The 14,538-nt window shown below is 37.7% G+C and overlaps 1 protein-coding gene across 8 annotated transcripts in view; it reads left to right on the top strand.

Annotated features, from left to right (window-relative positions):
• grip2b (glutamate receptor interacting protein 2b) overlaps positions 1-14,538 on the top strand; it is a 298,078-nt gene that overhangs the window by 279,253 nt on the left and 4,287 nt on the right. For 6 of the 8 annotated variants that reach the window (XM_088636696.1, XM_088636698.1, XM_088636699.1 and 3 more), the window contains 9 exons: positions 652-715; positions 2,442-2,587; positions 3,856-4,000; positions 6,789-6,928; positions 7,979-8,158; positions 8,565-8,721; positions 10,752-10,869; positions 11,825-12,058; positions 12,970-13,116. In XM_088636696.1, coding sequence (XP_088492822.1) covers positions 652-715; positions 2,442-2,587; positions 3,856-4,000; positions 6,789-6,928; positions 7,979-8,158; positions 8,565-8,721; positions 10,752-10,869; positions 11,825-12,058; positions 12,970-13,116 — 1,331 coding nt within the window. Of the gene's footprint in view, positions 1-651; positions 716-2,441; positions 2,588-3,855; positions 4,001-6,788; positions 6,929-7,978; positions 8,159-8,564; positions 8,722-10,244; positions 10,870-11,824; positions 12,059-12,969; positions 13,117-13,527; positions 14,382-14,538 lie in introns of those variants that run through there. The other 2 variants (XM_088636697.1, XM_088636704.1) reach the window with 2 other exon arrangements.

Consider the following 14,538-nt stretch of genomic DNA (forward strand, 5'->3'; position numbering starts at 1 on the left):
TCAAAATCTCATTATACAGTACCTGCTTGTTTTCTCCATTGTTTGAGGGTTTTCAATCTGAGAAATGAGGGTAGTGTCACATCTGCTGAGAACAAGGACTAGAGAACCTTGATCACACAAGAAAACACAAGCACAGACTGTTAGCCTTGCAAGTGTGTCTGACCTATAGCGATGTGGTAGCCTCTGGCACTGGGTTTCCATGTCTTAGTGATGTTGACTGCTTGTTCTTTGAGAAAGATAACAGAAAACTCCATCCTTTATGGAATAATCTCCTTTCACTCTCGATTTAATCATTAGTTTTTGCAGGTTAACATTAATGCAAAACAAAAAGTGATCTTCAATTATTTTTTAAAAGCAATTGAAAAATGCACAGCTCCCTTCATACATGTACTGTAAATATCTTCTCACACAGCTAATTACAGTTTACCTCCACTTACCGAAATGGTACGTCTCTGATATTTACCCCTGATTGCAGTATATTCCATGAAAGGATAACAAATTCTGCTTTCCTTGGTGATCTGCCAATGTGTTGGCAAAGTATTAGAAGTCTCCCCTTCGGTGTGATTTTAATGCACTCAAAGACTGGAAGTGCAACGTTCGCTAAACCTGTCATTTTAAATCCAGTTTTTTTTTTCTCTCCTTTCCCAACAGCAAGCAAAAAGCCAGGGGAGCCCCTGATCATCTCTGATATTAAAAAAGGAAGCATGGCGCATAGGTATGGGACTCTGGTGTTTATGAGAGAATGCCAGGGGGCATGGTAAACCTTTGACAGGGAAGAACATTTATCTAACAGGCTTCTTTAGCGAATGGCCTGAGGGGACTGAAATGCCTGTAGCAATAAGAATCTCCTGTACGTTCAGCTTGTGGAATGAGAACATCCTTTCTTGGAGGTAAAACTTTTCGAGCCTGTGACAGCCATTCTCAGATTGAGTTTGCAGTGTTTTTTTTCTGATGAGGGGTTTTTGTTTGCTGTGTAGTAATAGGAGTATACAAATTTTGTTAGCTGTCTGAAATCTTATCAGTTATCAACCCATTGAACTTGTATCTTTGATCGGTAATGTTCCCAAATTCCATGTTCAACATGCTTTCAGTACTATTTCAATTGATAAAGAGGTGAAATCGACATTTGTAACGGGTGAAACTTCTGTAGTTTAAAGAATTCTGGATCATTTTGAAATACTGTAGCTGTGCAAACTAGTGGATTCCATAGAATTGTTTCCGAAATTCCAATGGAATTTTATGGCCTTTTACTAAAGAAAAGATACATAATTGTGATTAAAACCAGTGTTATTAAATATTATCAATGTTTTTCTCATCACCAATAAATGTAATTGGTGGTATACAACTAAATATTCCATTCAAAATATACAGTAACTCAAAATGCAAAGGAGTACAGGTATACTTTTGATAATTGGCACTACAATATAATACATATAATATGGTCTATTATATATTCTGGTAATATACTGTAATACTACAATATATTTGTAGAAGTCTATTCTCATGATTAAAAGTAGAAAAGATATCATTATAGTCACTTGGGTAAAAGCTTAAATGTTTTTAAAGGCAATTAAGTATTGCATTGCTAATACATTTTCTGCAAAAATAGTGAAAAAGTACCTGCCATACCATGTTTGCAACAAACATTTTAGACTACTTGAAATCACTGAATTATAGCAGTTTATCATAAATACAGTTCAGAACTAAAAAAAAACATTGTGTTCTGAAACGTTTGTAGACCTATTGTCTCAAAGCAGCCAAAAAGATCATTTCAAAACTCTGCCAGCTGAGGGAGATCTTTCCCTTTGTGAAATAATTTCAACGAGAAGCAGCGGCAGTCCTCATAGTATAGTCATGTATGCTTTTATTTATTACAACTGCCAAACATCAAAAGATTATAAATTAACCTCGTCAATTCTAATCATCTGTTTTACAAAAAGAGAGCTATTAAATATGACCAGTTTCTCAATTTAATAAAGGTTTAAAAGGCAATTCCATCTTTAAGATCTCCAATTATTAACCAAATGTCTGTTAGCATTTGGAAATCTGAAGTTAAAACAAAACCCAGACCCCCAGGCAAAAACCGATTGAAATTAAATATTGAATGATCTCTCGCCTGTGCACGATGCTTTGCATTTTTACCCTTATTTGAACATCAAGGTTTATGGGATTTCTTTGTTAAATTTAGTTATTCTCATTTCAGACAGGACTATAAATTGATGCTTTTCAGCCTCAGATGTAAAAATTAGTACTGTAGATGCTAAAAGTGTAAAAATGCTTCCTTTATTGCAGCTGAAAGGCTACTGCTAGAAAAACCACAGCACTGTGTGTCTTGATATCTTATGTATGATTGTGACAACTATCCTGACAATAACCATGACTAAATAGTGGAGGGTTTTATGAACATCATTCCCTAAAAGTCTTCTGCCCCCTTCCCACAGAACAGGCACCTTAGAGCCAGGAGACAAACTGCTGGCCATTGACAACATCCGCCTGGAGAACTGCTCCATGGAAGATGCAGTTCAGATCCTGCAGCAAAGTGAGGACCTGGTCAAGCTGAAGATCCGCAAAGATGAGGACAACTCCGGTGAGAAGCAGTGCACATTATCCAAGATCTCTTGGACTTGTGGGGAGCCATGTGTGCATAGAGACAGTTGACTTATCTTCCCCATAGTGTTCACTTTGTGAATACCTTGCTGTTAGAACAGATGTTCCTTTAAATGCTTTGAATTACTTAAAACAGTGATAAAATTGTAGCATTATTTATGAGCACAATCTCAACATCTCATGGTAAACAGCGAACACCATGCATTTATATGACAAAAAAATCATTACTGCTTCTTTGCTTTTGCTGCGTTTGAATTGTCATCCCTACAACAGAGGGCTTGCAATTGGAGAGGATCTTCAAATTAAATGTTAGTTTTTCCAGGGCTATCAGTTAGAGGATGGTGAAATATGTTGAAATGAAAGTATGAAAGTGTTTATTGACAGTTTAAAAGGGATCAGTCATCACCGGTTTTAAATATGCATTCAACCAAGTATGTATGGTCATATATGTCTTGTAAGTTTTAGAATCAAGATTTGTTTTTGAGTTGAGTAGCAAGTTTCCTAGATTTTAATTGCTTTTTTTTGTTGTTGTTGATGCTCCCCTGGAAGGAATGCTATCCGAAATCATCACACTGGTAGAGCTATCTAGTGATGCAGCTTTGTGACCATCTGATAGCTTCACCTTTTATTTTTATTTTGATTTTTTAAGTCTTCTGCTAATGCATGTGTGAGATAAGCTTTTAGATGTTCTGAACACTGATGTGACACTCTTTGAAGCTACACCATCCAATCCTCTTTCCTCAGCACTCTACTTTGCAAAAAAAAAATCAAATAAAATCCTAAAATCTGTGCCAGCAGATTTGGTATAAAGTGCTTCTCTTCAATCAGACTAGGAGATGACTGAACAGTAGGCCTCTGCAATCTTGCTTTTTATTACACTTTTTTTTTTACATTTTGAAGTTGTCATGCCTGACCTGGAATGTTTTAAAAAGAAAGGATCTGCTTAGTATGGACCGCCTGACTTCCTTCACTGGTGACCTACTTTAACTGGATTTTACCTTAAGCTGTGATGGTTTTAAAGCTGGTGAATTAAGCACCTTTCTTAACTTTGCCCTTTTTGTGTTCTTCAAACTGTTTAACAAGTTGCAGACAGTAAAATATTTGTACTTTGTATGCTACAGTAAGTACATTACATGCAATGTGTCATTTTCGGAATTGTGGCAATTAAAATAATGATTGCCTTCAATTCAATGGTGCTGTAATGCACTTAATATCAGACCCTCCTCTGTTTGCTTTACCCTGTATTAGATGAACAAGAGATGACTGGCTCAATAATCTACACCGTGGAGCTGAAGAGATATGGGGGCCCTCTGGGAATCACCATCTCTGGGACTGAAGAGCCCTTTGACCCCATTGTCATTTCTGGCTTAACCAGGAGAGGGCTGGCTGAAAGGTGAGATACTGTATTAGGAAAGCTACAAGATCAGTAGACTTCTTTGTGCAGTCAGCTCCGTCTAGTGTCTCCAGCTACTGCAACACAAAAGCTTTAGGCTGCAGAAAATGGTCTTGTTTCTTGATAATTGAGTCTCTTCTTTTGTAGTTAAAGCATCCCAATCTTCAGCATGTTGTGATATCCAACACTATGGGACTGGGACTATGGGAGTTATTTTCTATATGCCCGTCGGCAGTAACACATTTTATTAGTATTTTTCTGAAGGTGTTTTTTTTTCTGATGTCATCTTTCCTGGTCCTATTGATAAGCACCCTCTTCATAGACACATGTATTTTATGTCAGTTGTTTTAGCTCAGTGGAGAATCTCTCTGACTTTGAAGCATTATTTATTAACATTATTAACTCACAGTTGCTACAGTAAATTCAGTATTACATAAAATCCATCTACAGTACGTGCGTCTTAATTAAAATTATGAGTGGACAGTACTAGGTTAACTATCCTAGAAGTTCCAAATGTCCATTTACTTTAATTATATGTATAGTGAAGTGTGTAAGAGTAAGCATGGTAACTGTTAGGATGGTTGCTCTTTTCGAATTAGATTTAAAAATATTTTTTATAAATGAATATAACTCTCTTTACCAGAATCTCCAGTAAGAACATCACTAATGAGAAAAGACTGAGCTCTCAAAGGAGCACGGTGTTTCTAAAGTAATCTTTATTCTTGCAGTTAAACTTTTAAATAGGTTATAATTTAAACAAGGTGGAAGATACAGACAAGTATGATTGAGTTGTATAAAAAAAAAATTAAGAGCTGAGCTTCATCTTTCTCCAGAGCTTTTGCTATAAACTCTATAAAACTGTATACTGTGTTAATAGTGAAATGATCTATTTGTCACTCTGAGATGTTTTTTTACAGGACAAAAACTGGTGTTTTCTTTGTATTATTCATATTTGTACATACATTACTGTATGCACAACATTAAGATGAAGGCGTTAATATTCTACTGCACATAGCTTTGAGAAGCCTGCCACCTAGTGAACAGTTCAGAAAGCTATTTTACTTTTTTCTTTAGTTTTTTAGCAAATAGATTTGGAGGTAGTAATGTATACAGTACATTATATCAACTTAACTTTGACATACATATACCATCATTCTCACACTGAGGAATCTTCTTTGTGATAGTCTACTGTGTGTATTTTTGATCTGATTTCCAAGACAAGAAGAAAAACAAGAACTGTACCCAGTACCCAATTTCCCTGTTTTCAAATTGTTCAGCTTTTGTTGTGAGCTGTAAAAGAACTTTAATAGTTTTGCACTTTCTAGTAAGCTATGTGTTCCTGCAAAAGCATATCTTCTTTCCTCTAGTCATTTTGTCAAGAAACTTTGAAGTTAAAACAGTCTGTTTCTGAGTAAAATTCTATTTTAATGAACAAAGAAAGATTCTATTTCAGCAAAAAAAATGTCAGTATATTTTTTTTTTCTTCTGAAGCAAAGACTTGACCTGGTGAAAGTAAAAATGCTTCAGATCTCTGACTGACTATTCCTTTAAAAACCCCTCTTAGAGACCAACACTTGCTCTTTATTCTGAAGGCTGTTGCTTAAAATCCGAGCTGTTCCAATAGCAGAGCTGCCTGAAAAGATCATTTGTATTTTATTTTCTCTGGAGTGTGTTACGATGAACCTGACTGAAGTTTTTAACACTTCAAATTGGTGAACAGATGGTCAAGTCTGACGATCATGATTAACCAGCAATGTACTGAAAGAAATAACAGAGGAATGCAGTAATTTACCTGGAAAGAGAAGAAAGGAATTCACACATTTCCATTGAAACTCTTTCAGTTAAAATTGTAATTTTCACTTCATTGTTTAATCAAAATATCTTGACAGATAACCAGCGTATTTTTTTCTCAGGTCAATCATTTTCAGCAACTTTTTGTAATCCCAGTTTTGGCAATTCTTTCATGCATTTCTATTCACTAGCACACTATGGGAAACTCCAGAAAGACAGCTTGGAGAAGAGAGTGAGTGAAAAGAGGGGGTGTCTCAAATTTACTGTATAAAAATGTTCCTTCAGTGTTGGGTACCTGTAAGTCAGAGTAAAAACAGGAATCCCTTGTTGAGCAAGGACCACTGTTCACACTCAAGCCAAGAAGCCAATGACTTTAAATTGCACTTTTAAGAGGATGTGAGTTTAAATTCTCTTTCTTGGGTTCCAGTAGGAGGTTTAGGAGTGAGTTGAATAAGGTGAATCCAAATTCAAAGAGCATAAATGGTGAAGAAATTGGCAACCTTCTCTTAAATTAAATGTAAGTGAAAACAAATGTTTAAAATAAAACAAGACATTCACTGCTTTAATTCAAAAGCATCAAAAACATTTTTGATGTTGGTATAACTTTTTTTTCCATCACCTTAAGTGTGTCTCACTTTGAAAGGAAGACCTGATGGAATGCATTATGAAATCAAAAATGTTTAAACAAATTGTGGGCAGTCTTAGCATTGTGATGTGTACAGTATATACTGTACATGAGAGACATCAAAACAGTGTCCTGTCCTGTTCTTTTCTTATTGTAAAAAAAAATGCAGAAACATGACCTCTGGAGAGGAGACAACTTTATTTATCACAGCACTAGATGCCCTGACAGGGTTTCTGATGCATGACCTTGAGACACTTAAAATATTTAAAACTCTGGGCATACCCCCAACACTGTTATCTCAATTCAGACCTTGTTATTGTTCAGGAAGCATGCAGGAATTTCACTTACTCGTACCTCTGTTTTTGTTTAAAGGACCGGAGCAATCCACATAGGAGACAGGATTTTGGCCATCAATAATGTTAGCCTGAAAGGGAAACCGCTGAGCGAGGCAATTCATCTGCTCCAGATGGCAGGAGAGACGGTCACCCTCAAGATCAAGAAGCAAGTAGATAGTAAGTGTGCAAAGCACCACAGTTCTGAGGGAGCTCTAGAAGACTGCCGTAGGGCTTCTGAAGGCAATTGCTGTGTAGGGCTCATTCATTAAGTTTTTTGCTTTTTGTTGACTGTCTGAAAGTTGGTTAATCATACACAATTGTTGCTGTTCTGAAATCTTAATTTTATTTCACACGTCTAAAATGTGGTTTTGCAAAGACAGTGTCTTCTGTTTTTTTTTTTATTCCAACTGCCCTCTGCATGACTTAATTGGGCCAATTGACTCATTGACTGTATTAAACCTCCGAATGCACAAGCAGAGCTGCTATTTTAGCAGGAGCAGAATATGCAGGCGAATGGTCTACAGTTGCATTGTTTTTCTGTAGTTCCAAGATTTTCCAGATGAATCCTTTTAATTCTGTTTCAAAGCTAAAATTTGTTCCTTAAAACTGATGCTACCACATGCCTTTGAAAATCCATTTTTTGTAACCGTGGGCAAGGGCAAAATAAATTATAGTGCTGTTGGGTTGTGGTAATGGTTTCATTTCGTTGACAGTATTTATTGGTGGTGTGGTATTTGGCATTTATACTATCCAGCTCCAGGTAGTGGCCACAGTGGATAATGCAGTGGACACAAAAGCAGTTCCTGGATCAGTTCTTGTCCTTGGGCCATCTGGCTTTTCCTTAACATAAATAGAACAAATTCATTATCCCCTGGAATTTATACACTAAATAATGTCTTCAAAAACATTACCACCCAGATAGAGGCTTAATGAAAATCAAGACCAGCTGACTATAATAACTGAGTTTTAATCAGCATCTGGGTAGAGAGAAACTCCTTAATCTTTTTTATTGCTGGTTTTCATGCTTGGAGGCCTGCCCTGTCTACCTATTGTGTAGGACAGCAGGATGAGACAGAATACAAAGGACATTTTTATAGAAAGAGAAAAGAAAGAGAATTTGAATTGGTGCTTTTGGATGCTTTTACTGCAAAGAATAAGCAGTTCTCTTTATTCTGGTCAGCGGGTCTTGAACATGATTTTAAAGCAGCACTGTTGATCATGTCACAGAGCCAGGCACCAAGAAGAAATCTGGGGTCATAAATGATCTGAGTGACCCTGAAGATGAGATGACAGACTCCCAGAAGACCAGCAAGCTGTCTGAGATCTATTCCACCACCATTCCTAGTGTAGACAGCGCACTGGAATCCTGGGATGGTTCGGGCATCGATGCTGGCTATGGCAGTCAAGGTGCAGGCTTTCCATTCTTAATTTTACTGAGTGGCTCTGCTGCTGATGGCATGGTTTCTGTAAAAGAAAATATATGCCCAGGGTAGGAGTAATCTTTCATATTTTTCATGTCACCTATAAACATTATTTTATAAAGACTTAGAAAAGTGTTTTACCAGTTTAACATGGAATTTCTTCAGTTAAGTTAGGATTGAGTGTCCTATCTCATCCTGAAAGGCTGGATCTTGCCTTAGCTACCTGATTGAATACGGTCTGCTGTAGTGGTCAAATTCAGTATGTCAGTGCTTGAGTCTGTGTACAGGGTCTGGATTGTGGGTGTAGTGATTCTCCAAGAGATGAAAAGAGAAACAAAGCAGGTGTGCCTTGCTAAATCCAAAGATGTGTTTTATTCCTCCTGCTGGTCTAGGAACATATATCCATCAGGCAGCAGCTGGAATTGCACTACACCCCCATGAGTGGAGGAACACCAAGCACCGGAACAGCACCCCTCCCACTAATCGCCGGAAGAACTACCCCTTTGCTGATGGGGGGTTCAGTGAGGATGACTGGGACAAGACTACGGGGTAAGAATGTTACCGTGGAAATTCAGGTACAAACTCTCATTGGCTCGGGTATTTCGGAGGTGTCCAAAGAAAGACCCGTTTGGTACAGTATGGTGGCCTTGTAGGTCCTTCAGTTTTTCTTTCTATAGTAAGCTCAGAAAAATTAGTACACTTTGTTTCAAACTGTAGCCCTCAAGAATGTATTCTAACCAAAATATGTCAAGAATCTTTTCAACAAATTGCTTACAAACCGCTCCAAAGCCCACCACTTTTAAATTGGCTCCTCCTTTATGCATTTGGATAGTACAGCCTGAAATCACTTCCATAAGCTGGGCGTTTTGCAAGGAGAATGAACAGCAAAACAAAGTAGGAAAGTAATAAAGTATCAAAATACAGTAAATTAAGCACTTAGCCACAATGCAAGTAGCTCCCATATAATCATGTATTAATCGTTTAGAACAAGAGATTTTCACAGATATTGCAAATGCTTGTGGTTGTTTGAAGTTATGGGTGAATTGTTGTGCTTCCTTTTAAAATGATATTAATAAATGAAGAGTGAAATTCACATTCGAAACACTCGAAACATTATGTAACCACTCTTTTTGGTGGTAAATAGTATGTGAAACAAATATAGATTGGGGGAAGAAACTGTGGCCACTCAACAATGTGAATTCTTGGAACTAAAGCTTGGAATGAACCTTTTGCGCCTACCAAGGGAGATATTCACTCTTACATTGATTATAATTTATTTTGTATCTGTCTTGTTCTGTAGTTTTCACTGAAGGTGCATTGTTATGTCATTTTTGTTGTCTGTAAATCGAATTTGCATTTTGCTTTTTAGTGTGTCAAAGACATATTGATACTCATTGCTCCATCAACATGTACTGTAAGTGGATGTCAGTTTGGGCCAGTCAGACTAATTCGTGAAAAAAAAATCAGTCTCCTGGTTTGCTTAAATAGACCCATTTTGCTTCTGCTCTGTGGGCATTTTAAAGCTGTTTTGGATGTTTTCAATTGATTTTACTAAAGCCTGATATATAAAATGCAGATACACTACATCATCAAAACAGAATGGAAGATAAATAAGAACCAATATGATTATTTACTTATCTACTGTATTTCTTTACTGGAGTTAAAGATCTTTAACAGAAGATCTGATTGTCCTTTTGCCTTTTTGATTGCAAATTGATCAAACAGTTTTTGTTGACTGTGAGTTTATGAAAGTGGCAAATAGTTTAGATTTTTAATTTCAGATTTAAAAATGAATTTGCTAATTTTGGAAAGTACAGCAACTGTGTCTAACAGAATTAGTTGGTCTTAGTTTCATAATGCAATATAATCAGATCACAATGGTTGCAATTACCTGCAGTACAGTATGTACGGTAGTTAACTAGCTAATAAATTAGAATTCAATCATTGATGACATGTTTTTTATTGTTTTACATAAGAAATTCATAATCAGAGGGAAACCTCTTTTGTAATGTTCCATTCTCTCATATTGTCTTGTTATCTTGTGTGTATATATTTTTTTCTTCTCTTCTCAGGTGTTCTGTCTCTCAGATCTGAAACTCTTTGTCCCATCTGCCTTTGTACTAACAGCCTGTGAGGCTACTGTTTTTTAGCCATAAACACATCCTTCTGTCGCTTCTCTGTTTCACCAAGTTTTCCTAAAAAAAAGGCCTCCTTCAGTCGTCCCAAGGACTCTTAAGTTCTTTTCGTTTGTTGTTTTTGGGGTTTTTTTCCTGACCTTCACTTCACTGCACCAAATGCCTAGCTGTGGAGGCCTGATGTTACTCAATTTTTGAAGTAACTGCATGAAGGTTTTCTTGGTTCTTAAGGATGCTGGTCTTTTGGCTGCAAAAAAAGCTCTCCCTCATAAGCTAGAACTGACTGTGTGAAGAAACCCCCCCCTTTCACCCGCAGCACGCACACACATCCCGGCAAGTCGTGCAGCCTCCGCCGTAGCAATGGGCGGCTCTCTGTCTCTTGAGTCTTTTGCCAGTCCCTCTCAAGTGGATTGCTCACATTTTTTGGTTCCTGCATTGAAACAGATATGTCAGCCACCAGCACCATGATGGACTCAATCTGGACCATGAGGACAGTTTTTGGTGCCAGGCTTTGGAGGACTTAGAAACTTGTGGGCAGTCAGAGCTCCTAAGGGAGATTGAGGTAAATTCTCTCTTTCCCTGGTTGTCCTTCCAGAAAACTGGTTTGCATATTTGCGTAACTGCTGCTGTTGAATGACGAAATACCGGAGATACATAAACAGGCCCGCTCTGTTTACGTTCTGGTTCATACTTGGCTTCTTTTTTTTTAGAAAATTGAACTTTCAAAAGTATAAATATATTTTGATTGGCATAAATATAAATCATAAATGCTTTAAAAGCACTGTCATTTGCAGATTCCTTTCATAGTAAAATGAGCATTCCTGACAGAGAAAATACAACTGTGGCAAACCCAGGAGCACAGAATGTACAAAAGCCAGCCAGCACAGCAGCATGGCTTTTTGCATGGTGCACAGACAAGCAGATGCTCAGTCCCAATACTGCTATTTACATCACAGCCGAGATTATGCTGTGGTGGGACTGGAAGATTCCACTGTGATTGGGGTGGTGCTCATTTTACTGCAGAAGTACTCTGAGTCACAAAAATACGAAGCAGAAGGATGATGTATTTCACAAGTTTTCACCTGCTCTGCAGAAGACGGGTTGTTACTAACCTTTGGGGGAGTCTCAGCCAGTGTTTCTATGTGTTGCTTGTTCTAGACATGGCAGTTTAATTCAAGACATTTGAATTAACAATTATACACAGTCATGCCTGTGATTGAATTTTGACATACTAATCCAACACAATTCATATAATTGTTACTACTGTAGTTGCTATACACTGGTATTTTTATTTTATTGCCTTTTAGTATAATTATTGCTGCTGTATAACTTTACCTGTATTTATCTATGAAAAATATCACATTAGCTTTAATTGTCATTGCAGCAGACAGACATGCTGTAGTTTTAGTCATACAATTGAGCTGTCAATCATTAGCCCTTCCGTGGGTGAGTTAATAAAAGGTTGTAATTTGTTTTAAATTTTATGTTATACAGATTATCTGGCTTTTTCCTTACAGGCCTCAATAATGACCGGAAGTGCGCTCAGTTTAGGTGTCGATGGAAACAAATCACATATACCTGTAGATTCTATCAACCAGCCTGGAATGAGCCCAGTCAGAAAAGCTACTCTTCTCCATGACAGTGGAAAGAACAAAACTTCAAGCCGAGGATCTGAGAAGACCTGGGAGTCCCGGAGGATCAAAGAGGAGATTCAGGAGATCATGTCTCCAACACCACTAGAGCTGCACAAGGTGTGTGTCCTGGTAGACAGTGAAAACCCTGGGCTAAACTGGGCTAAAGATAGCAGCCAACACCAAAGGTCATTGCTTATACCTGAGATTCCTTGTTGCTGCACATATCTCCTCCTACCAGTAAGATGTGTCACATTAATGAATCATTTTGCAAATTATTCTTTGTGTAGCAACCATGTGAATCAGAGAGCTCAAACAAACCTGCCTTGACAGAACGTTGTCCAGATGTAGAGGGAGTCAGATGTGTATTCCAAACTTACTCTGCTTTTGGTACTGTAGTTGTTCTAAAAGGTGTTTGGATAGAAACTGTTTAACCTATCCAAAGCAATGGTTGTGTGTTCAAAGAGGACATTATTTTATTTGAGAAGAACACCCATGATAATACTCACTGTCTGTGCCACCCAGAGTCATAAAGAGAGTCAGGGCCTCACTGCAGACCTCAGGTAGGATGTGTTTGACTGAGCCCAGTAGTAGTATCCCAGGAAATCCACTATACCCAGGTGCTCAGGTACTGTGACTGAAATGAGCTGCAGTGCCACAGTAAAATTTCTCATATCATCCTCACCACGTTTAAGCACGTTGTGCATTACTTAAATCAAATGTTGGTCCCAAGTAGTCAATCCCACTAAGTGCTATATACTGTATGATTTCAGAATCTTAATGTACAAAATACTGTTTGTACATGATTGGATATTTACACTTCTATTATGCCTAGGAAATACATTTCAGAAACTTTAACATCTTTGTTGGAATAAAAGTACAAAAACTTAAAATTGCTGCAACAACAAACACCTCTGATGAGCATTTAATCCCTTTGTATGCTTTAGATCAAGATTAAATGAACAAGTACATGTCAAAGGCTGCCTAACAGCCTGCAGTGGTATACTGGAGGTTTCTGTTTCTCGTTTCAGGTGACAATCATGAAGGACCCTGAAAGTGATGACTTTGGCTTCAGTGTGTCTGATGGGTTCCTGGAGAAAGGAGTTTATGTGAACATGATCCGTCCTGATGGACCAGCTGACCGCGGGGGGCTGAAACCGTACGACAGGATTCTACAGGTATCTGGCTGAGGGCGTTTCATCCTACAGAGCTTTGATGGACTAAAATCAGTGGTCTTTGCATAGAGAAAAGACAGCTAAACCAACACCAGCCACAGAGTAGAGCAGAAACACACCCTCATGGCTAAGAACTTGACCTTGTGCGTCATTCTGATTTCCTTTTAACATCCTGACAGCTACTAAAGTAAATTTCAAAACTCCTCTCTTCCCACGCTATCTGCAGCATAAAGGGTTGGGAGTGCTCTTTCAGATCACCCAGAACTCCTACAAATTCCTGTGATAATTTGCCATTCACAGTTATCATATAACAAGTCTAATTTTGGAGCCCCGTTACCTGCTTTTGAGAGATTTTGAATCTTAATGTTTTGTTGCTGAAAGACGCATCACTGTCCCTTAACTTGTTCTTGTCAGTGTGTTACTTCGCTTGAGGGGCTTGAGTCAGATGATGCAGCAACCACAAGCACTCCCTTGATCAGCCTGCAAGTGCTGCAAGAAAAGGGAGGGTGGGGTTTAGCACTAGCAGCTGTATAAGTTAATAAAACAGACTCATCCTAAGGTAATAAAAATTCATTATCCAGTGCCAAACTATGCTCCTTCTGGCATACTGTATGTTCCTGTTTCACCTGCTCAGTGGCATGTTTAGGGGCTTCTCCACTCATTATCTTGGTTACAATCTGATTCAAATTTAGTATTGTAGTTTCACTGCTTTGTCTTTGTGATTTGAAAGGATATACTCGCAGAATGTATCTAGCCTCCTACCTTTCCTGTGTAAGAACTCTATGTACAGTTATTGTTTGAGACTTCTGACCTCTATATTATTATTCCAAATGTGTGTTACTTCTGCTACAAGTCATATATATTTGTCCTCTCCTCAAGGTCTAATACACAACTGGATTATAAATAATTCAAAAATGAATACTATGGTCTACATGGGAACGCACATAGAGTAAGCTCATGCCCATGTTGTATGACCTTATTATTAACATTCTGCCAAATTTTCCCAACAGACACCGTAAATTCAAAGCGGTTGAACAAAAAGTGAAAATGAACAAGGAGATGGAGGTCTTTGAAAAGCTTTGCCACAAGTAAATGGAGGTTGCAGGGCACAAGGATAGACAATCATATTGGAGTTGTTGACAATTATTACGTCCGTACAAAAAAACACTATGACGATCAATATGACATTTTGAAAATATAACTGTGCTAAAGCAGTGTAACACTTCTTCAAATTAATTTCTTGCATCAATAAATGAAGCCACTATAAGCAAATTTAATCTACTGTATGGTCAATTTGTATGTATTGCAAAATTTATCTTGTAGAATGTTGTACATTAATAAAGCTTCACAAAGTAGCAGAGGTCCTCAGTTTATCAGCTTAACCACTATTTTTGTGTGTATACTTTGCCAAATTTGTTAAGTCTA

Source organism: Lepisosteus platostomus, chromosome 6 (assembly GCF_059453375.1).
Source record: "Lepisosteus platostomus isolate fLepPlt1 chromosome 6, fLepPlt1.hap1, whole genome shotgun sequence".
NCBI lineage: Eukaryota > Metazoa > Chordata > Actinopteri > Semionotiformes > Lepisosteidae > Lepisosteus > Lepisosteus platostomus.